The sequence below is a fragment of the Stenella coeruleoalba genome (genome assembly GCF_951394435.1).
Source record: "Stenella coeruleoalba genome assembly, chromosome: 10".
Lineage (NCBI taxonomy): Eukaryota > Metazoa > Chordata > Mammalia > Artiodactyla > Delphinidae > Stenella > Stenella coeruleoalba.
In genome coordinates this window covers 103,924,112-103,946,348 of record NC_137156.1, presented here as the reverse complement: position 1 = coordinate 103,946,348, position 22,237 = coordinate 103,924,112, and the positions used below count along the sequence as shown (strand labels likewise).

General features: G+C 59.7%; 1 protein-coding gene across 2 annotated transcripts; it reads left to right on the top strand.

The window, feature by feature from the left end:
* The first annotated feature begins 113 nt into the window (after positions 1–113).
* MCM2 (minichromosome maintenance complex component 2) lies at positions 114–21,767 on the top strand. 2 transcript variants are annotated; one of them, XM_079933339.1, is made up of 18 exons: positions 121–197; positions 580–672; positions 2,839–3,536; positions 4,159–4,391; positions 7,923–8,098; positions 8,174–8,434; positions 9,420–9,639; positions 9,783–9,990; positions 11,566–11,700; positions 11,964–12,155; positions 16,420–16,513; positions 17,266–17,516; positions 17,647–17,773; positions 18,272–18,384; positions 19,127–19,372; positions 20,142–20,324; positions 20,448–20,603; positions 20,919–21,767. In XM_079933339.1, exons 3-18 carry the CDS (start codon positions 3,531–3,533, stop codon positions 21,027–21,029), a joined length of 2,712 nt encoding a protein of 903 aa, XP_079789465.1. In that variant the 5' UTR covers positions 121–197; positions 580–672; positions 2,839–3,530; the 3' UTR covers positions 21,030–21,767. The 2 variants fall into 2 exon arrangements, with proteins under 2 accessions (XP_079789466.1, XP_079789465.1); XM_079933340.1 differs by lacking the exons at positions 20,142–20,324; positions 20,448–20,603; positions 20,919–21,767 and adding an exon at positions 19,800–19,869 and having other exon boundaries at positions 114–197.
* Positions 21,768–22,237: the final 470 nt, after the last annotated feature.

The window sequence follows — 22,237 nt, the reverse complement described above, 5'->3', positions numbered from 1 at the left end:
CAAGCTCCGCCCGGACCGGCGCGTCCCCCGCGCACCTGTCCTCGCGGCCGCAGTCGACGCAGTGCTGCGCACCCTCCGCCTCACGGCAGCTCTTCAGAACAGCTGTAATTAGTCGCATTTCAGGAGAACCTGAGGCTGAGACGTTAAGTGCTTGACCGAAGCGACAGGACCAGGAAGTGACAAAGCCCAGAACTGGGGTTTGATCCGCCTCCTCTCACCTCTAACTACAGGCAGCCAACTCCTGGAAGCCTTCCTGGATTAACCTCCTGCGTCCCTGCTGTGTTCACTCCTCTTTCCCCTCTCCCGGGTTCCACCATGTCAGGCCCCTCCTGCTTCCGAGTCCTTATCCCTCCCAACATATCCCTCCCACCCGCTCCTCACTGGGTGCTCAAGCCATACTGGTCTCTGTTTCTGTGTTTTGGCTATACCAAGGCTTGTTCCTGCTTGTGGGTCTGCACCTGTCCCCCCACCCCCACCCCGGCCTGGCTCCTGTCACATGACCCCCCTCTCCTGCTTGACACCCTAGCCAAAGAAGCTGTCCAGTCTCTGTCACACAAAGCCCCTTTATTTCATTCCCAGTGTTACCAAAACTGGGTTCGTCTGTTGGTGGACGTCGAGCGGAAAGACACAACCAAGGCAAAGAGCAGGAGAAGGAAGAACTGATCACTTGCAGTAAGTAAGGAGGACATAGGGGACTTTTCCCAAATTCGTGCTTCCCCAAACAACAAAATTGGGGACGTTTTAAGCTAAGGGTACATGCGTATTCATCAAGGGGCTTGGGCAGTCTAAGTTTTAGTTAATTGAAGTCATGAGGCTCAGAGGTGGTCACCGTCATCCTCCCTTAGGGTCCAGTTGATCTGATGGTTGAGCTCTTCAGGCTAATTTTTGCCATTGAATCACAACAGGGAATCTTTACAACTGATACGTTGTCTAGCGTTGTTACTTCTCTCACCTGATAACAGTTTGTTTCTGCATTCTTTTGCTCCTTTAAGATCATTCATTACTGAGACCTGTTTAAGGGTAAGCACTGTGGCCAGGCTTCCATCCCAACCAAGCCAAAAATGGCTTCTCTTATGTCAAGAAAGCCATTCCTGGTTCTCTTTCTCGGGAACCACCTGCCCCATCTGCTTACACAGCAGCACAGTCTCTCTAACGGGTTCATGTTCATTTAGTCACTTCCTAGTTCAGCATCAGCCTCCCCCAACTAGAATGGCAGTGTCGTGAGGACAGGGCCATGCTTCTCACGTTCCCTGAACGTGCGGAGGCTGACTCAGGGCCTGCTGCTTGTCGTAGGCACCCACTGATCACAGTAGCCCCAAGATACACACCTCGTGACACCACACTTGTTTCACAGCTGGGCTGGAATGAGACTGGGCCCCAGTCTTTGCCTTGCTCCTGTTCTGAACAAGGGGAAGGTGAGGAAGCCGCTGCCTTGTGACCATCTGGGACCCAGTTTATCTGGACCTTGGTCAGCGTGCAGTTTCTGTATCAGCCATGAGCTGATGCCATGAGGCGCCTGTCTTCCTGAGTGGACAGCTCCAAGAGTTTCTGCCAGGAAGTTACATGCATTCCCCCTGCACACCTTTAATCGGCAAAACAAGTCATAGGCCACTTCTGACCTCCAGAGGCAGGAAACTTCCCTTCCACCCTGTGCCAGGAAGGAGGAGAAATGGAGAATCGGTAACTAAGCCAAATGACCCCCCTCCCTCCATCTTTGTTTTTTTTGAGACAGTACAGACACTTTGGAGCGGGCGTGGGAGGAGGCGGGAGTTTGCTCTTATTACCACCATGCGCAATTCTGCGTTTTGTACGCTGAGTTTTGGGCCCCACGCATAGGTTTCAGTGGGATTTCATTTGTGGAGTAATGAGGGTAGCTATCTCCCCTCCCTCCAGGGCAGAGGAGTGCTGACACACTGCAGTGCCCCCTGCACACCAGACAGAGCATGGCAGCAGCGAGCTTCCCTGGATGGTAGTTCAGTAGATAAAGATCTGACTCTCAGGTTCCCTCCCTCGCCTGCACCAGGCTCAGGGTGGTGTTCCTCCCGAGGCATGGCTGACAGGAGGAGATGGTGCTGCAGAACCGCTCCCTAAATAATAGACACAAGTGCTTGGCTCAGCAGCCGGACCACGAGGCAGAGGCATCCAGCAAGCCCTGCCCAGGCTCAGGCCCAGGCCCGGGCCCGGGCCCGCGGACACTGAGACAACATGGCAGCTGTTGTAAGCTGCTGGATTCCTTCCCTGTCTTCCTCCCGCGCCCCCATCTCAGAGGTGACGCTGTCACCCACCCAAGCCAGAATCCTGCTGCCATCCTGGGTGCCTCCCTTTTGCTGTCCCCGGTCCTCAGGACCGAGAGACTCCATCTCCTGAATACGTCTTGGATATTTCCCCTCCTTGTCATCGCTCCCGCCCCTACCCGGGGCCCCATCCCGAGATGCTTGTTCACCGCACAAAAGTGCCAGGGCAAGAGGGCTGAGATCCAGCCCTGCCCTGCTCGCCTGCCCTAGCCCAGGCCGCCTGTACCTGGACGAAGAATCGCAGCATACTCGTCCCTCTGTACCCTTGGGAGATTGGTTTCAGGCTACCTGCAGATACCCAAATTCAAGGATGCTAAAGTCTCATATAAAATAGTGCAATATTTGCACGTAACCTGTGTACATCCTCCTGTACACTTTGTCATTTCTAGATTACTTACAATACTTGATACAATGTAAATGCTATGCAAATAGGTGTAAATGCTGTGTAAATAGTTAGCTGGCCTACAGCAAAATCAAGCTTTGATTTTTGGAACTTTCTGGAATTAAACTTTTTTTCTAACCACCCTGTTGGTTGAATCTGCAGATTTGGAACCAACTGTAACTGCTTCCAACCTGCCTCGATCTATGTCCACCCCTGGCAGCCTGAGGGATTCTCCTAAAACCCACGTAGCTCTCCACTGCCCTCAAGCCAGCTCAGTAGAAAGACTTGGTGATCTTTCGTGACCTGGGCTCTCCAGCCTCAATTTTTGTCCCTTCCTGAACATCACAAGCGCTTTAACTGGAACTAGGAAAGTGCTTGCAGATGCCCACCGTGCCCTGCTCTCCACATCGCTGCGCACGAGGCTCTTGCTACCTGGAACACCCCTGCATCTCGGCTCCCTCGGGGGGGGGGGGTAACCCCCACTAGAACGTCACAGCTGGCCTCCTACCATCCCCCGCCTTTCGGCGCTTGAAGGACGCAGCCTGAGCTTTTGGAGGAGTTGACATCACACAGTAAGAAAACGTCAGAAAACAAGGCCCCCAGGCGGCCACAGCACCAGGTCGTACATCTCGGCTGGCCCCGCAGCACAGAGCGCGGGCTAGGCGGGGTCTCGGGCAGCGTGGGCGGGGCCGCACGCTCGGGCCCGCCCCCGAGCGCCGGCGTGACGAAAATGGACGCCAACGTCATGACGTCGTGCTCCCTCAGACGCTTCCCGGGCACGGGCGGTCACGTGGGCCGTTTTTCGCGCGAAAACTGGCTGTTGCTGGCGGAGCGGAGAGGAGCACTGAGCAGCGATGGCGGTGAGCGCGGCGGAGTCTGTGCGTCTGCCGTGCGGGGCGCGGGCGGTGGGGGGCCGGGCGCGGAGCCGATTCCCGTGCTCCAGTCGGGCGGGTCTGCGAGGCCGGCGGGTCCCACCCCGGCAGCCCGGGCCCCCGGCCCGATCCGCGCGCTCGGGCCCTCCTTATCGTGCTGCTTTCGTCCGCAGCCTCGTCAGCTGACTGCCCCTCCACCAACCTGGGTCTCCGACCCCTTAGGTTGTGGCCGCTCTCGTGTCCCGTCTCCCCTGGCAGCTCCTGGTGCACCGGGGGCCCAGAAGGGCGGGAACGCGTGCTGGGGGGAGGAGTAGGCGGTAAACAGGTAAACCAGCTAACCAGGTAGCCTCAGTGGGTTGTCCTGGAGAAAACGGGGTCGGGTGAGTCACGGTGTGTGTGAGGAATGAGCCGGCCCCGGGCGTGGAGAAGCCTTGGGCTCAGGGAGCGTTCCAGGCAGAGGGAACAGCAGGTGCAAAGTGTGCAGGCTGGGAGGGGTTTGCAGCGTGGGAGGACAGGGTCAGCCGTGGAGAGGGAGACCCTATGGGTGGGGGCGCCACCGTATAGGAAGCTGAGTGGGCCCTCACCCCCTCCAACCCATCTCCTCTTGCAGGAATCATCCGAGTCTTTCACGGTGGCGTCCAGCCCGGCCCCGAGGCGGAGAGGCAACGATCCTCTGACCTCCAGCCCTGGGCGGAGCTCCCGGCGCACGGATGCCCTGACTTCCAGCCCCGGCCGCGACCTTCCTCCCTTTGAGGATGAGTCGGAGGGACTGCTCGGCACAGAGGGGCCCCTGGAGGAGGAGGAGGAGGATGGAGAGGAGCTTTTCGGAGATGGCATGGAGAGGTTCGGCGCTCAAGACCCTGCTCTCAGCAAGCTCTGCTGGGGGGCTGTTGTGTGTCCCGGGGAAGCAGATATATCGGAGCCTGCTTGCTCTGAGCACATCTTGGTCCAGGGTCTGGGGGGAGACAGGTTCATGGAGCCACAGCACATGTCCGTGTAACTTGCTGTGTCTACCTTAGAGTTAGACCCAAAGGCCTTGGTAAGCCCCAGCTCCATGAGATGTGCACCCCAGGGGACGCAGGGCATCTCTAATCCGGGGCCACGTCAGGGACCCCAACTGGGAAGGACAGGAAGCAGGTAGCCAAGAGTTTCTCTGCAACTTCAGAGAAACTGTGTGTGTGGGGGGTGATTAATCAAGATTTAGATTTAATTCAGCCCACAGTTACTGTGCTTAATCTGTAGCAGATCTCGTGTTCACACTTACTGATAAATGTACGAACGTAGTAAAGGTTATGGAGGCTTATTGCTAAGATGGTGGAGGAAAGCTCTGTGAGTGAGGAAGGTTAGATTCCACTGGTGTCTCACCCTGTCTTAACACCCAGGACTTGGCCTATACGTTAGCACTAGAATTATCTGAACGCCCGGGAGCCTCGTGGAGGTTCTGCTTTGGGGCTCTCTGTACTCTGACGTGGGGGCTTCACACTTGGTGTGTATGAGAGTACTGTTCAGGCCGCCCCCCAGGCCACAGGGAGAGCCCTTTGGGAGCATCCAGGGCACTCTGGACCGTTTGGATCTTCACTTTAAGCTCCATCACTCCAGGTGATGGGCCTGGGTGTGCGGCACAGGCCAGACAGAGTCTGGAGGGATGAGGAGTCTGGGCAGAGCAGCCCTGAGCAGCTTCCCTGCTGTGCCCTGTGAGGTTGTGCAGGCAGGACGCCCCTCCCCGGCCGGCCACCCTCCATCCACGCCCTCTGCATCTTCTGTCCTTCCCTCGCAAGGAAGACTGGATAGAGGTATCTGAGGACTGGATGGGCCCAGTGAGATTTGGGTTTCATGGCTTGTTTAAAAAACAACCTTACTGAGCTATAACTTTTACAGTGTAAGATTTGTCTCTTACAGGAATACAATTCAATGCGTTTTAGTAAATTTCCTGGGTGGTGCACCTATCACCACAATCCAGTTTTTCCCGTCATCCCCGTAAGATCCCTTGTGCCTGTTTGTAGTTAATCCTCATTCCCTTCCCCACCCCTAGGTAACCAGTAATCCACTTTCTGTCTCTTTGGATTTGCTAGTGCTGGCTGTTTCGTGCAGGTGGAGTCTGGAATACACACGTCGTCGTGTGCAGGCTTGTTTGGCTTACTGTGTTTTTCAGGGTCCATCCACGTTGGAGCCCACGTCAGCACGTCATTCCTTTTCGTGGCTGAGTAGTACTCCATTGCACGGACAGACTGCGTTCTGTTTACCCATTCATCAGTTGGTAGACGTTTTGGGTGCTTTACGCTTTTTAGCAATTATAAATAGTGCTGCTAGGAGTTTCTTATGTGAATGCATTTTTAAGTTCTCTTGGAATGGAATTCCAGTTCCTAGGAATGGAATTGTTGGGTCACGTGATAACTCTGTGTTAATTTTTTGAGGAACTGCCCGACTTCTCCAAAGCAGCTGCACCGTTTTACATTCCCACAAGTGGCGTATGTCGTTTGAGTTCTCCACATTCTCACCAACACCTGTTACCTTCTGGGTTTTGACAACAGGCACCCTAATGGGGGCGAGGCGGTATCTCACTGTGGTTTTGATTTGCATTTCTCTGATGACTAGTGATGTGGAGCAGCGCTTCGCGTGCTTGTCGGCCATTTGAGTATCTGGAAAATTTGTCTTCAGATCCTTTGCCCGTTTTTTATCAATAATTTGTTTCCTTGACTTTTTATCATTGAGTCGTAAGAGTTTTTAAAAACTTACTCTGGTTGTAAGCCTTTTAGCAGACATGTGATTTGCAAATATTTTTTTCTCAGTCTATGGCTTGTCTTTTTAATTTTTTTTAAATGGCGGGTTTTGATGTGTACAGTTTTAAAACTTTGCTGAAGTCTAATTTATCAAATTCTTTTAAATTGACCAATTAGAATTTCACTGCAGGCATTTCACATGACTTGAAATTCTTTTTTTTTTTTTAATTTATTTTTATTTATTTATTTTTGGCTGTGTTGGGTCTTTGTTGCTGCGTGCAGGCTTTCTCTAGTTGCGGCGAGCAGGGGCTATTCTTTGTTGCGGTGCGCGGGCTTCTCGTTGTGGTGGCTTCTCTTGTTGCGGAGCACGGGCTCTAGGTTGGTGGGCTCAGTAGTTGTGGCACATGGGCTCAGTAGTTGTGGCTCGCGGGCTCTAGAGTGCAGGCTCAGTAGTTGTGGTGCACGGGCTTAGTTGCTCCGTGGCATGTGGGATCTTCCCAGACCAGGGCTCGAACCCGTGTCCCCTGCATTGGCAGGCAGATTCTTAAGCACTGCGCCACCAGGGAAGCCCATGACTTGAAATTCTTAACGAGTTAGACAGGTACCTTTTCCTTGAGAACACTTAAGAATTTGGAAGCGATCAATCCAGAAGCATACCTGGTTCTGGGTTCTGTTTCTGGTGTCAGTAGTGTGGGATTATCTGAGAGTGTTCTTTGACAGAGTCTATGGCCAAAAAAAGAAAGAAGAAGTTCCCCAAATTACCACGTCCTCTGAGAAAGGGAGAATTCAAGAGGACCGTCGTGGAGCCAGTGTGGTATTGGAAGCAGCTAGCCACCTTGACACCCAGCTCTGTTGAGTGACCTCTGGCAGAAATCCCATCACCCCCTGCCCCCTGTCCTTGGTTTCTTCATCTTTCTGATGGAGGGTGATGTGTGCTTCCCCAAATCGCGGGGAGGGGAGCTGTGTTTGCCCTGGTGGGGGTCCTTGTTGAGGCATCAGTCCTTCAGATATCTGACAGGCAGTCACGTGGAAGGTCTCGCTGTGGCTGGAAGGACTGAGCCACAGATGTGTTCGGGAGAGGCTGGTTGGGCTGATGTGTGTGGGCCTCCTGGGGTCCGGGCTTCGAGGTGGGGCTGCCAGAAACAGGAGTGCAGGAGGGTTCCTGCCCATGGGGAGCTGTGTTGGCTCTCTGAAGGCCCTTCGAGCTGAAGGTTTTGTGGGTCCTCCGATTCCTCTTTCCTGCTGGTGCTCAGAGCTCCCCTTTTTCACTGTGGGAAAACCCACGTGACACAAGATTCCCGTCTCGGCCATCTCTGAGCGTAAGCTCAGTGGCATCACGGCACTCACGTGGTCGTACGACCGTCACCACCCTCTCCAGGACTTTCTTCCCCAAACCCAATCACGCAGGATTTCTGTCCTGTGACTGGCTTGTCTCACCGAGCAGTGTCCTCAGAGTTTGCCCGTGTCACAGCAGGTGTCAGGAGGTCCGTCCTTTGGAAGACTGTGTCCTTTTCCGTGGGGGATCCGTGGGGGAGCCTTTCGGAGCCTCTCCAGGTGCCCTGGCCGGGGCTCCGGAGCCCTCGGGAGCCCGGTTCCTGGTGGGGTTTTGTTTTGGGGTCTGGGTGCTAACAGGCTCCATCTGGGGGCCTCGCAGGGACTACCGCCCCATCCCGGAGATAGATGTCTACGAGCCCGAGGGGCTGGCCCCGGACGACGAGGACGTGGACGAGCTGACCGCCAGCCAGAGGGAGGCGGCCGAGCGGGTCATGCGGCAGCGAGACCGGGAGGCCGGCCGGGGCCTGGGCCGCATGCGCCGCGGGCTCCTATACGGTGCGTTCTCGGGGAGCCCGGGGGAGGCGGGAGGCGGTGCGGGGAGCCGGCCCTGAACGTGCCCCCGGCCCCCAGACAGCGACGAGGAGGAGGAGGAGCGCCGCAGCCGGAAGCGGCGGCAGGTGGAGCGGGCCACGGAGGACGGTGGCGAGGCCGACGAGATGATCGAGAGCATCGAGAACCTGGAGGACCTGAAGGGCCACTCGGTGCGCGAGTGGGTGAGCATGGCCGGCCCGCGGCTGGAGATCCACCACCGCTTCAAGAACTTCCTGCGCACCCACGTGGACGGCCGCGGCCACAACGTCTTCAAGGAGCGCATCAGTGACATGTGCAAAGGTGCGCCTGCCCCGTGCCCGCGGGAGGCCGCCTGCCCTGGCCTTGTGGCGGTGGGTTTGACAGACGGATGTGCGGGGCACATGGGGCGCCGGGGCCGGGGCCTGAGCCCGGGGTGCCCGTCTTTCAGACAAAGTATCGTGGGTCCAGCGCACTGTCCAGGGACTACGTACGTCTGGACCACAGCAGTCGTTTTTTTGTTTTGTTTAAAATTAATTAATTTTTTTTTTTGGCTGTGCCGTGTCTTTGTTGCTGCGCGCGGGCTTTCTCTAGTTGCGGCGAGCAGGGGTTACTCTTCCTTGCAGTGCCAGGGCTTCTCATTGTGGTGGCTTCTCTTGTTGCGGAGCATGGGCTCTAGGTGCGCGGGCTTCAGTAGTTGTGGCGTGCGGGCTCCGTAGTTGTGGCTCGTGGGCTTAGCTGCTCCGCGGCACGTGGGATCTTCCCGGACCAGGGCTCGAACCCGTGTCCCCTGCATTGGCAGGCAGATTCTTAACCACTGCGCCACTAGGGAAGCCCCAGCAGTCGTTTTTGATGGACTTACAATCGGGCAGACTTTATGTAAAAATCTGGCTTGCTGCTTTGATCAGAGTGTAGCAGCCCGTTTCTGAGCAAAGCAGCACGTGAGGCGGCGTGTGGCTCCTGGTCCCCCACCGGCCCCTCCTCTCCCTTTCGTCTCACATCCGACACGTTTCTTCGCGGGTTTCCTCCTGGCCTCGTAGGCACTCTGAGTTTGCGGTAGGCACCCCATGTGTTACTCCACTGTATCCCCCCCAGGCACTTAGGTCCCGTTTCATAGGTTCAGAGCTTGAGACCTAGCATCCGTCACTTCTCTGGGTCCCGTCGCTAACGCTGAGCGGACTTGGGAGCGAGGCTGCGCCTCCAGCTCCGAGTCAAGGGCTCGGCGGGCTGGCCTCCCCTTCTCGCGGCGAGGTGGGCCTGCCCCAGCCTGCTCCGCGCTCAGCCTCCCTTCCCACCCCGCCCGCCTCAGAGAACCGCGAGAGCCTGGTGGTGAACTACGAGGACCTGGCCGCCAGGGAGCACGTCCTGGCCTACTTCCTGCCCGAGGCGCCGGCTGAGCTGCTGCAGATCTTCAGCGAGGCTGCCCTGGAGGTGGTGCTGGCCATGTACCCCAAGTATGACCGCATCGCCAGCCGCGTCCACGTGCGCATCTCCCACCTGCCCCTGGTGGAGGAGCTGCGCTCGCTCAGGTGAGCCGGCGGGGGCTCGGGCACCCGTGGGGGGTGGCGGGTGGCCGCGGCCAGAGAAAGCCCACCCCGTGGGTCCTGGCCTCACTGGCGGGCGAGGGTCCGGCCCCCGCCCTGTGGTCTCTGACGGCGCCTCGCCTCCGCAGGCAGCTGCACCTGAACCAGCTGATCCGCACCAGCGGGGTGGTGACCAGCTGCACGGGCGTCCTGCCTCAGCTCAGCATGGTCAAGTACAACTGCAACAAGTGTGGCTTCGTGCTGGGGCCTTTCTGCCAGTCCCAGAACCAGGAGGTGAAGCCGGGCTCGTGCCCCGAGTGCCAGTCAGCCGGCCCCTTCGAGGTCAACATGGAGGAGGTGAGCGCGGGGCTGCACCGTAGCCGCGGGCGCCAAGGTGCAAGTGTGTGTTGGCCCCGCGCTGGGGCAGGCAGGCCCATGTGGTCAGCCCTCATGGTGTTCTCAAGCATTCAAGCCAGTCTGTACAAACCAGACATTTAAAGCGTCAACGTTTATGGCTTTTTTTTCTCGAGCGGGAAGATCTGGTGAAACTGGGCCCACGTCTCCCCTGGCTGCCCCTCAGCAGGGCACCTGCTTTCCAGTCCAGACTCCCTGGTACCTGCCTCTCTGGCCTTGCGCTGGGGACCCCTGATTTGTAACTGTCTGTGACACTGCTGTGCTGTCGTCGGGAGGCCCTGCTGGAAGGCTCTGGGCCTTAAGACCTCGGGCACGCAACACCCGCCTTTGAACGTGAACCACTCCCAGTGTAAAGTGTGGCGGGCTCATCACGATCGCTGCGGTAGAGCCCAGACCCCCCTCTACTGCTCTGCTGCCACGACTGATGGGCTGACGCCTCACTGCTCTACGATTCTGAGAAGCGCCCTAGCTGGAGCCGCCTTGCCAGGAAAAGCCTGGCAGCCCGCAGGCAAAGGCTGCCCTGTTTCAAAGTTCAAGTGCGCCTTGCCTTGGGGAGCGACAGCTGCAGGGCTGGGCTCCAGCTGAGCCCGTGCCTTTGCCCAGAGTCCCCCTGCCCCCTCCGTCTAGCTGGTCCCCCTCTCCTTTACAGGTTCCCCCTTCACACACGTTTCTTGAGAATCTACTTGAACGAGAGCAGAGTTGCAGGCTCTGCTTGCAGGGCACCTGGGACAGTAACCGGTGGGGGGATAATAATTACGCCGAAGTCTCTGGAGCACTTGCTCGGTGCCACGTGGTGGGGGCGTGCGTTATGTGGTCTTCATCACACCTCGTGAGGCGGGTGCTGTTGTTGGCCCTGTTTGACCTGAGGTCACCCAGCCAGGAGTGGCCCAGAGGATTAGAACGCAAGCATTTTGATGCAGAGCGTGTGCTTAAAAGCACCTTTTCCTGTGGCTCTTTTCTAGACGGTAGGTGAGATGACGGATGCTAGGTTGCACGCACAGTGCAGCCTTGTGACCTCGACAGTAAGCCCACACTTGGCGTAACTTGTTTCGTGGGCGTTGGCTTCAGTGCTTTTCACGTGTGACGTGACTTCCTTCTCCCTGTGTGGCTGTGGCTGCAGCGATCGACCCCCCTTCTGCGGGGCAGGCACGGAGAGGGGGAGGCCTCGCCAGGGCCACACAGCTTAGGCCACAGCGGAGCCTGGCTCCAGTGTCCACGTGCACTGCGCTCAGCTGTAGGGCCTGTCACAGGGCTCTGGCTTCTGGCAGGAGGGAGGCATCCCCGGGGGGGGCGGCGTGGCAGGAGCGGGGACCGTGCACCGTGGCGCTGGTCACAGTGGCTCGCCCCCCTGCCATCGTTGGTTCTGCGTATCCTAGTCAGCGGTGGGAATAATAACGCTGCTCTCCTTGCCCCAGGGCACCGGTCCAGTTCAGGTGACAAAGAATCGGTGCTTGGACCACAGCCCAGGCTTCGCCGGCTAGGGGCGGGTCCCTTTGACCATCTGTTTGTCCCGCGCAGACCATCTACCAGAACTACCAGCGCATCCGAATTCAGGAGAGTCCTGGCAAGGTGGCGGCCGGCCGGCTGCCCCGCTCCAAGGATGCCATCCTCCTCGCGGACCTGGTGGACAGCTGCAAGCCGGGAGACGAGATAGTGAGTGGCCGGGGGGCCGAGGAAGTTGGTGTGGGCGCTGTGGCGGTGGCCCGGGGAGTGGGTCGAGGTCAGCTCTCCCGTCTCTAGCACTGAGCTCCTTGCGGTGGGCGGCCAGCTGGGTGCTGGGCTTGGGAGCAGCGTGCTGTGGAGTTACTGCTCTCCTGTCGGTGACCCAGGGACCCGGAGGAGGGGTCGGGTGAAGCCAGCGAGGAGGCGGGCCCGGCCCGTGCTTGTGGCCCTCCTGACCACTCGGTACCCCCCAGGAGCTGACCGGCATCTATCACAACAACTACGATGGGGCTCTCAACACCGCCAACGGCTTTCCCGTCTTCGCCACTGTCATCCTAGCCAACCACGTGGCCAAGAAGGACAATAAGGTGGCCGTGGGAGAGCTGACTGACGAGGATGTGAAGAAGATTATCAGCCTCTCCAAGGACCAGCAGATTGGGGAGAAGGCAGGTGGAAGGCGGGCGGGCGGGGCAGCCGCAGAGTCAGGGTACCCGGGGCTCGCCGTCTGGCCCACCCTGCAGCCTCCGTCTTGGTGCCCGGGTCTTGGAAGCTGGTCCCTTCGTTTGGTTCCCTGTGTCCGCTCAGTCCACTTGCCTTGGCGGGGGCTGTGCTCCAGGGGAAGAACGTCCGGCAGCCCCACTGAGCCTGTGTCCTGCCCGCGAGGACACGGGTGAGGTCAGGGTTCCTCAGGTTGTGCCGGGCTTGGACTGGAAGGGAAACCGGGGGGCCAGTAGGAAAAGCTTGTCTGGTGGGGTGTCCCGTGGCATCAGACCCCTGTCCCCAGTCGTTTCTCCAGGAATAGCGCTACCCCAGCACGGGGGTTTGCTTTTCCCTTTAACTGTAGGCTTTTTGCTGAGGTTGGGGGGACGGGGGTTTTCGTTGCAGAATTTACAAATACAGGCGACCCCTGGACAGTGCAGGGGTGAGGGGCGCCCACCCCGACTCTGTTGAAAGTCCACGTGTTAGTGGACCCACGCAGATCAAACCCGGGTTGTTCCAGTCTCAGCTGTAGGATGTTAAGTTCCTGTTGATAAAAGTTCTGCCGCACGGCCCTCGGGCTCCTGGGTCGCCGGGTGGCCCCTCAGGCTCGTGGCCCTCCCCCAGCCCTCTTGGCATCCCTCTCCCCTCGCCTTCCCACTTCCTGTTCTCTTGTTGGTGCAGGACCTCCCAGCTCTCTCCCTGGCCGCTCTGCTGCCGCACAGCTCAGGTCCTTGCACCCCCGTCGGCCACCTTTATTAGTCTGCCAAGATTGGGGGCACACGGGGAAGGCGGGTGTCCCTAGCCCCAGGAGGACAGGCACTGCAGTTCCACCAATGTGCTGGGTCCTGAGGGACCCTCCAGGGCCGCGTTGTTCAGGCTTCTTGGTGGGAAGTGAGAGCCGCTTGTCGCCCTCATGGGGCTTGTCCTTTACTACAGCCCCGGCAACCCCCCCCCGCCCCGCCCCCGCCGAGGGAAACCAGTGCTAGTGTGACGGGCATGTTTCAGAATCTCGAGGGAGCCGGTTTCTGAGGGCGGGGACTCTGGGTCCCAGGCCTGTGTCAGCTTGTCTACACACACCTGACGTGTGCAGGTGCGGGGGGTCCGTGTGCTTCTAGAACACTTCCCTAGCGCCCGCCTGCCCTCTGCCTGCCGTGACTTCCCTCTGCCACTTCAGAGACAAGCTGACGGGTGACAGGGAAGATCCAGAAATGGTCAGGCTCATTGGAACGGTTGGAGCCGGAGGTTTGCCGGCTGGTGGCTGGTGGGCCCCATCCAGCCTGCCGACGGGTTTTTTCCAACTGGTACGTGGTTCTGTTTTTTTGTTTTTCCAAATGTTTGAATGAGTTATCATCCCTTAGGAATAGGGAGACTTCACATAAAAACGTGGGCACCCAGGTTTCGATATTGCAAGTCGGGTGGTCTGTGTCTTCAGGAGCAAGTGGTGCGCTGGGTGGCCGCCGCCCTCGGTGGGTTCCCTCCGGTCTGCTGGCTGCCCGCTGCCGTGGGCTCTCCCGCCTGCGTCCCTCCGGCTTCCACCCCGCTTGCCGCCGTGGCGTTGGATCTCGTGGGTGCTGGTGGGGTGAGGCGTTCGAGAGGTGTGTGTTGTGCCCGACACTGAGGGTCTGAAGGACTGACGGGAGACGCGCGCGGCCCGAAGCCAGACTGAGGGTGGAGGTTTGGCGTCGTGCTCGGTGTGGTCAGATGCGCTGCCCCGGCTGTGAGCAGAGACTGGGTCACACCCACTCGCAGAGTTGTTCTAAAGGCTGAGCAGGTCAGCGAGCAGGCGTGGGGTCTCCGCGGCCAGCTGTCGCGGTTACAGGTTGTTACAGCTGGGGTGCTGGGAAGGGCCAGCGGGAGGATGAGCACAGCTTTGGGCCTGCGCTCGACGATTCCTGTGCTCCCTGTGGCCGTGCAGGTGGGGGCTGGGCTGTCTGAGGGCGGCGGGCGGTGCACCTAAGACTTAGGAGTGTTAGGAGCCTGGGGTCGGGTCCTGGGCGTCCTCAGCAGCGGGTGGCCTGTTTCCTCCCGTGTGATGTGGAGGTCGTGGTGGTAAATGGAATAACCCTTGGGAAGTGGGTGTCACGCCCTGGCAGGTCTGGGTTTGGGTTCACCCCTCTTACCAGGCACTAAGTTGCCCTATCGCTTAAGGTAGCCGGGTCAGCACGGGTGCACCGAGCGGTGTGTGGCCGCTCCCGTGCCCTTCAGGCCAGCAGAGACGGCGCGGGGAGCCTGCGAGCACAGCAGGCAGGAAGCGGGCTGCTGCCCTTGGTCCCAGACGGAGACATTACCTCATCCTGCGAGGTGCCTGGTGCCCAGACAGCACCGAGAAGCGGTCTGGGTGGAGAAGCCCAGGCTGGGCAGTCCTGGCATGAGGTCTCCCAGCAGAGGTGGGGGCTCAGTAAGGGGATCGGTAACGTGTACGGAGCGCCGAGTAGCCGCTGGTCACAGCGATTTGCAGGAGGTCGTCTGTGTCTTCTTGTTGATGAGTAACCTGAGACGTGGGGCGGTGGGGGCCTGGTTTACGTGAGACGCCCACGTCACGCGGCTAACAAGTGGCAGAGCCAGGGTCCCACCAGGCCGTCCGGCCTCCACCTCTGCTTCCAGGGGCCGCCCTCTGCCCCCCCATGCGGTTCCCACGTGTGGGAGGTGCCTCTGAGTGTCGGGTTCCAGGGGACCCAGCTCAAGGTTATCGTGAGTTCCAGGGGACCCTGGCCCACGTTTTAAAAGTCACCACAGAAGTTGTGAGACGCGAGCGTGGCATGGTGTGGCAACCCTGCGTGTCCTTTGCCAACTTCTCCTATCCCCGAGGTCATGGCTGGTCTGGGCTCCTCTGTGCAGCCCCCTTCCCTGTTTTTGTGTTTTGTTTTGTTCTTTTGCGGTACGCGGGCCTCTCACTGCCGTAGCCTCTCCCGCCGCGGAACACAGGCTCCAGATGCGCAGGCCCAGTGGCCGTGGCCCAGGGGCCCACCGCCCCGCGGCACGCGGGATCCTCCCGGACCGGGGCACGAACCTGCGTCCCCTGCATGAGCAGGCGGACTCCCAACCACTGCGCCACCAGGGAAGCCCCTCCCTTGTTATTCTGACACAAATTCAGACCCGCCCTTGCGCCTGCACCTACACCAGTGTGTCTCTCAAGGCTCTTTTTTTACTAAACTGACCCCGCTACCCCTGTCACACTTGAAGATACCGGCAGTTCCTAGGGGTGATGTTCACTTGGGTCTACAGTTCCCTGGTGGTCTCTTAGTTTTTGAAAAGTTTCTTGTGGTCAGTGTCCAAGTAAGGTCTACACACTGATTCGTTGACTGTCTCTCATCTTTTTTTAAAACTTATTTTTAAAATTTTTGGTTGCATTGGGTCTTCGTTGCTGCACGCGGGCTTTCTCTAGTTGCCGCGAGTGGGGGCTTCTCTTCATTGTGGTGCGCGGGCTTCTCATTGCGGTGGCTTCTCTTGTTCTGGAGCACAGACTCTAGGCACACGGGCTTCAGTAGTCGTGGCACGCAGGCTCAGTAGTTGTGGCGCACGGGCTTAATTGCTCTGCAGCATGTGGGATCTTCCCAGACCAGGGATCGAACCAGTGTCCCCTGCATTGGCAGGTGGATTCTTAACCACTGCGCCACCAGGGAAGCCCTCTTCCTCTCTCTTATGCACACACACACACACACACACGCGCGCACACGCACACACACACACACCCCCCCAGAGCAATTGGCGAAATGTCTCGACGGCTTTCCAGGTGAACGTCTCACCTCCCGGTGGACCCACCTCCCGGCCGCCCCGTGTTCTGAGCTCGGTACCTCCAGTCCTGCGGGACCCGGGCTTGTGTAGACGCCTCCTGTAGTGCTCACAGCCCCCGTGACCTGGGCAGTGTCATCTCCTTTCCATTCGAGGACACAGGCTCAGGCAGGCCGCCGATCCTGGGTGGGGTCTTCTGCGTCCGTGCTGTTGGAGTCCACCCCCGCCCACGCGGGCCTGGGTCTCGTCTCCTGCTCCTGTTCTGCGGGCGACCTTGGGGTGGTCCTGCAACAGGACGAAGTGAAGGGGGTCAGGCCGGGGTTCTGGTCAGCTTTCAGGTTCGGTGACTCGGGAAGAGCCAACCAAGTACAAGGCCCGGAGTTGGGGGTGGGATGGGGGTGGGTCTCAATGCGGGGTCGGGGGAGTTGCAGCTGTGCATGGGCGCTCCAGGCCGGAGCACATGGTGACCGTTCCCATCGCCCCGCCCCCCACCCCCAGATCTTTGCCAGCATTGCTCCTTCCATCTACGGGCACGAAGACATCAAGCGAGGCCTGGCACTGGCTCTGTTTGGAGGGGAGCCCAAAAACCCTGGTGAGCGGGGCAGGGGGGCCGCCTTCTCTGCAGGGGGCTTGGTGGGAGCAGTTCCCGGTGTCCCGGGAGAAGGATACGTCCACGGGTGGCTCCTCATCCCAGGGAGAGCGCAGCCCACAGCCATGCCACTGTGCACACATTTAACTGTAGGAATAATACCTGAACGTGTGTTTGTATTACATCCTCAGAGGGGCTGAAGCCCCCGTTGACCTCCCTGTCTCATCACGGTCCCTCCCTGCAGGTCACCTGGTTGGTGTCGGGGGGACATGGGCAGAACTTTGTGTGGCTGTTCAGATAGATTACACGTGTGCTGATATGGAAAACACGGCACTCCGTGACCGTGGCATGTTTCTCCTAGCCAGTGTAATGCTCCCTGTCTGTGTGTGAGGGACTGTCCGTGACGTACCCAGCTGCCCCGTCAGCACGGCTTTGGCATCGTTTCCTGTGGGCACACAGAGCACGAGCTCACGCTCTGAAGTTACCGTGCGCTGGTCCACATCGTGCCGCATTCAGCTGTCCTCCTGGCTGGAGAGCACGTGCACAGCCTCCAGTGTGTACAGGACAAACAGCGTCTTCATAGGCACCTCCTTGTGCACCATGGTTCTGGGTTCTGTGCTCAGAGTGGGGTGGCTCCTGGGCATTACGTCCCTTTCTAGAAAGAATATTGCTTTGTTGTTTGCGGTAAGCAGGCTGGGAAATCGGGGATGATCCAGCTCTGTCCTGAGCCCCCTCTGCCGCGTTCCTGCCCCCAGGCGGCAAGCACAAGGTGCGAGGTGACATCAACGTGCTCCTTTGTGGAGATCCCGGCACGGCCAAGTCTCAGTTCCTCAAGTACATTGAGAAAGTGTCCAGCAGAGCCATCTTCACCACCGGCCAGGGGGCCTCGGCCGTGGGCCTCACGGCATACGTCCAGCGGCACCCCGTCAGCAAGGAGTGGGCCTTGGAGGCTGGGGCCCTGGTCCTGGCGGACCGAGGAGTATGTCTGATCGATGAATTTGACAAGGTGGGTCCCCGGGCCCAGAGCTGACATGTGGGCTGAGCCCTCGGTGGGGAGCGCGTGTTCGTGGGGAGCACGGGGGCCTCGTCTGAGAGACCGCGGTCGGGCAAGAATCCTGCGTTTGCCCGCCGTGCAGATGAACGACCAGGACAGGACCAGCATCCACGAGGCCATGGAGCAGCAGAGCATCTCCATCTCGAAGGCCGGCATCGTCACCTCCCTGCAGGCCCGCTGCACCGTCATTGCTGCCGCCAACCCCATAGGTGCGTGGGTGCGACGGCCAGAGGGGGAGCAGACCCGGGGGCCCCTGCTCTGGGACCCGCGCCACTGAGTGAGGAAGGGACCGAGCAGCAGCAAGTGCTCCTCTCCTGCGTTTCTTGCTGGGGGCGGGAGGACGGGAGACCCCCGGGCTTTCGTCGAGCCGTGTTCTCGGGAGACAGGAGGAGCACCTAGCGCTTAATAGGGTGGGACTGGCCGTCGGTCTCAGCCAGCAAGTGGTTAGAGAGCCCAGGCGCCCCTGCCACCTTGTCCCCGGGTTTTCCTCGCGGGAGGCGGCTGAGCGGCCTCGGGCCGATTGGGGCAGGTGGGGAGAGCCTCACGCGGGCTTGTCCGGGGTGCCTGGGGCAGGCCCTGCATCCCTCCACCACTGATTCCCCTCTCGTCAGTGAAGCCACACAGGTTGGAAAGAACCTTGTCCAGTCGAGGAGCAGAGGGGCCCCAGGGAGTGGGAGCCCTGATGGGGACCTGCCTTTGTGATGCAGGTGGCCGCTATGACCCCTCGCTCACCTTTTCGGAAAACGTGGACCTCACGGAGCCCATCATTTCCCGCTTCGACGTCCTGTGTGTGGTGAGGGACACAGTGGACCCAGTCCAGGTATGCAGCCCACGCCCTGGGTGTGCGCAGTGAGTTTGGGGACCTGGCGTCGGCCCAGGGCTGTGGCTCGCCAGGCTCAGGGAAGGGCTGCCACGTGGACCGTGTGTTTTCCACTTGTTCTCAGTCCAGAGTTCCTTGATTTCTCTCCTTCGCCAACCCCTCCCCGGCCACCCACCCAGCATCGCCCACGCTCTGCCACCAGCTCCCGAGTCTCCTCACTTCTCGCTGCTATGAACCTCGTCCCAGCTTCCCTCCTCTGGCCCGATGCACTGCAGCCTTGGTCCTGGGCCCCCGGCTTCTCCTGTCAGAGGCCAGCCGTCTTTGGGGGCACGGCGGACCTGCCTCTCCTTACAGACTTGCTCTCGGCCTCCCATCCCATCTCTCTGGCGGGGAGTCCACCGTCCCCGAGAGGTCTCTCCCCCTGCCCCTTCCTCATCCACACCCCCTCACCTTCTCGGGCTTCACTCGCGCTCTGTTCTCTTCTCTCAGGTGTTGTGACTGGGGCTCTGGTGGCCTCAGCTGGAGGCTGTCCTCCGGCCTCCATCCCACCACGTGCTTCTCTTCTTCCTATAGCGTGAACTCTGTCTGTCTCCTCTGCCCTCACTGGGGGGGTGCGCCCCAGGAGCTCCCGGCCCATGGCGGGTGGGGGACACGTGTCGTTACAGAGCGTCTTCAGTGAGCTGACCTGCTCCAAGCCAGGCGCCAGGCTCAGCCCGCTCTTGTCCTCTCCGTCTTGTCTCAGGATGAGATGCTGGCCCGTTTCGTGGTCGGCAGCCACATCAGACATCACCCCAGCAACAAGGAGGATGGGGGCCTGGGGGGCGCCCCGGAGCCCCCCATGCCCAACACATATGGCGTGGAGCCCCTGCCGCAGGAGGTCCTGAAGAAGTACATCATCTACGCCAAGGAGAAGGTCCACCCGAAGCTCAACCAGATGGACCAGGACAAGGTGGCCAAGATGTACAGTGACCTGAGGAAGGAATCCATGGTGAGGGCCAGGTGGGGCAGGTAGGGTGGGGCAGAGGGGGACGCACAGCAGAGCCTTGTCTGTGTGCTCAGTGGGTCCAGGAGCACTGGAGCAGCAGGACGGCCTTAAAGACACGATACTTACTCACCTTAACTGTTTTGTTTAGACGGAACTTAAACGTACGTGCGTTTGTCTGTCTCAGGGTACAGCTGAGGTCTTTGTTCTTGGGCCGTTGATTTAGTTCCAGTGACTTTGCGAAAATCTCACCCGAATGAGCACGCGCCTGAGCTAGTTTGCGTTCACTCGTGCTGGGGAGAGATTTAAAGGCAGCCTGCAGGCAGGTGGACTGCAGAGTTCTTGCAGGTTGCTCCGTCTCACCTACCTAAGCGTGACAGCCACCGCTCCTTCCCTTTCCCTCCCTGCTAACAACACCTTTTCAGTTAATCAGGTCTTTTCAGGGCATTAGCTCGGGCTTCCCAGAGACACAGCTTTCTTTTCTCCCTGTGCCGCACTGCGTCAGGCGGTCCCTGGTACCTGACGGTAACAAATACAGCCGCCCACAGGCGTGGAGACTCCGGGTGCCCGGGAGCTGCCAGGAGCACACGTGCTGGGCTGGCGGTGGCAGCCGTGAGCCTTCGCGCGTTGGGAACCAGGGGAAGCTTGGGCGCGCCTGGCTCCGGTGGGCGCCGCCCTGCAGGGGGGTCAGCTGGGCCTCCCGGCGGCACCAGCTCTGCCCCTCTGCCACGTGCTGGCCGTCCCGCGGGGAGACCTGACGCGGCCCTCCCTCCAGGCCACGGGCAGCATCCCCATCACGGTGCGTCACATCGAATCCATGATCCGCATGGCTGAGGCCCACGCGCGCATCCACCTGCGGGACTACGTGATGGAGGATGACGTCAACATGGCCATCCGCGTGATGCTCGAGAGCTTCGTGGACACGCAGAAGTTCAGCGTCATGCGCAGCATGCGGAAGGTGGGGGCGGGGCCTGGGCCATGGGGGCGGGGCCTGGGCCGCGGGAGTCCAACCTGCCTCTGCTGCCAGGAGCAGCTGGCTTGGGGGGGCCTGGCAGGAGGGTCACCTCCGCTCTCGCCGTAGACTTTTGCCCGCTACCTGTCGTTCCGCCGGGACAACAACGAGCTGCTGCTCTTCATCCTGAAGCAGCTGGTGGCCGAGCAGGTGACGTATCAGCGCAACCGCTTCGGGGCCCAGCAGGACACGATCGAGGTGCCCGAGAAGGACTTGGTGGACAAGGTATGGGCGTGGCCAGGGGCGGGGTTTGCCCGGGCCGTCACAACGCATGTGTCCTACTACTGTCCCATTACTATCACCCGTCCTGCCGACGCGCTGGGCCGGGGCAACCACGCAGCTTGTCCGAGTTCACGGCCGTTGTCCGGGCTGAAATTTCAAGCCCCGTGTCCAGCTGCAGACCCTGCCTCAGCCTCAGAGCGGTTCGCTCTTCCCTGTGACGGGGACAGAGGCCCCGCCTGCCTGCCTCCCCTGCTGGGGCCTCGGGCTCGGGACCTGCCCACGCGTCTGCACGGCTCACTGGTCGTCCCCTCTTTTCAGGCTCGTCAGATCAACATCCACAACCTGTCTGCCTTTTACGACAGTGAGCTCTTCAGGATGCACAAGTTCACCCACGACCTGAAACGCAAGATGATCCTTCAGCAGTTCTGAGCGTCCGCAGCAGCTCCGTGGTCCTGGTGGAAGGTCAGACCTGGTGCTGACTTCACTCTGCTGCAGGGACCCACAACCAAACTGCGCGGGGCTCCGAGTCCTGGGGCCGGGCTCGCAGCGGTGCCGTGTGGCTGCATCCACCCCACGGCCGAGGTGTTTTATTTCCTTGACTCACTTCCTCTGCTCTCATCTCGGGGCACTTGACTTCCCAGAGCTGCGTTTATAGCCCTCTGACAACCGCCCACCACTTGCAGGAGGTTCGCCTGACCTTCTGGGGATTGAAGTCGATTGTGTTCGGGCCCCTGGGGGCTGTTCTAGGGGGCTGAGCACGGAAGGGTGTCACCAGAACTGCTGGCCTCTTGGCATGAGTTCCGTGTCCTGTTGCTTTTGCTGCCTGTGGTTGAAGAGCGAGTTCTCAGTATTCGCAGCGTTTTTCTGAATCGTGTCCTGCAGCCTTCTCTAGGCTCCCGTGAGTAAGGGCAGCGTGTGGGTCCTGCACAGATGGGACCCTAAGCTGTCGGCACAGCCTCGCGTCCTCTGACGGCCCTGCAGCCTTGGCCTCCGCCAGTGGGAGGAGTGGGTTTGGGGTCAGATGGTGAGGGTCGTCGGAGCCGGGCCACCCCCTCACCATTGCTGTGTGATCTGTTCTCCTACCTGGCCCTTTCCTCATTCTCTCATTTGTACACTGAGTTCTTGTTTCTGTCGTTGTAGTTTTTAATAAAGTGGAGTAAACCTGAACACTGGTCTGAATTCCGTTTTCATACTGTAACCCAGGCTCTCCTGGACTCGCCCTGAAGGCCCTTCCCCCTTTCGCCTCTGGTTTCCTGCAGGCGAGGGTCGGGCTAGGAGAGCGGCTTTGTTTGTGCGTCCGGTCTTGCTGGGGAATTCGGTTGCTGCCTCTGTGGTCTCCGTGAAATCAGGGGACCTCGGGACAGACCTGTACACCCAGAGGGGCTGGAGGTGACCGTGCTGTGGAGGGAGCAGCCCTGCTCGCCCTAGCACCGCTGCGCTCTGACAGCTCCCCCGGGGCGCTGCACGCCTCTGGGTCTTCCTGCTTCTTACCCGAGACGGAGCGGAAGTGTCTCCTCGCGTTGGATCGTCCCTCTTGTGCAGGTTTTGCCTTCTGGAACCTTTCAAGGTGAGGACTCGGGTGAAAGCCCTGCGGACGTCTGATGATACGGTATGTCTGATGCCTCACTCACCTCCTC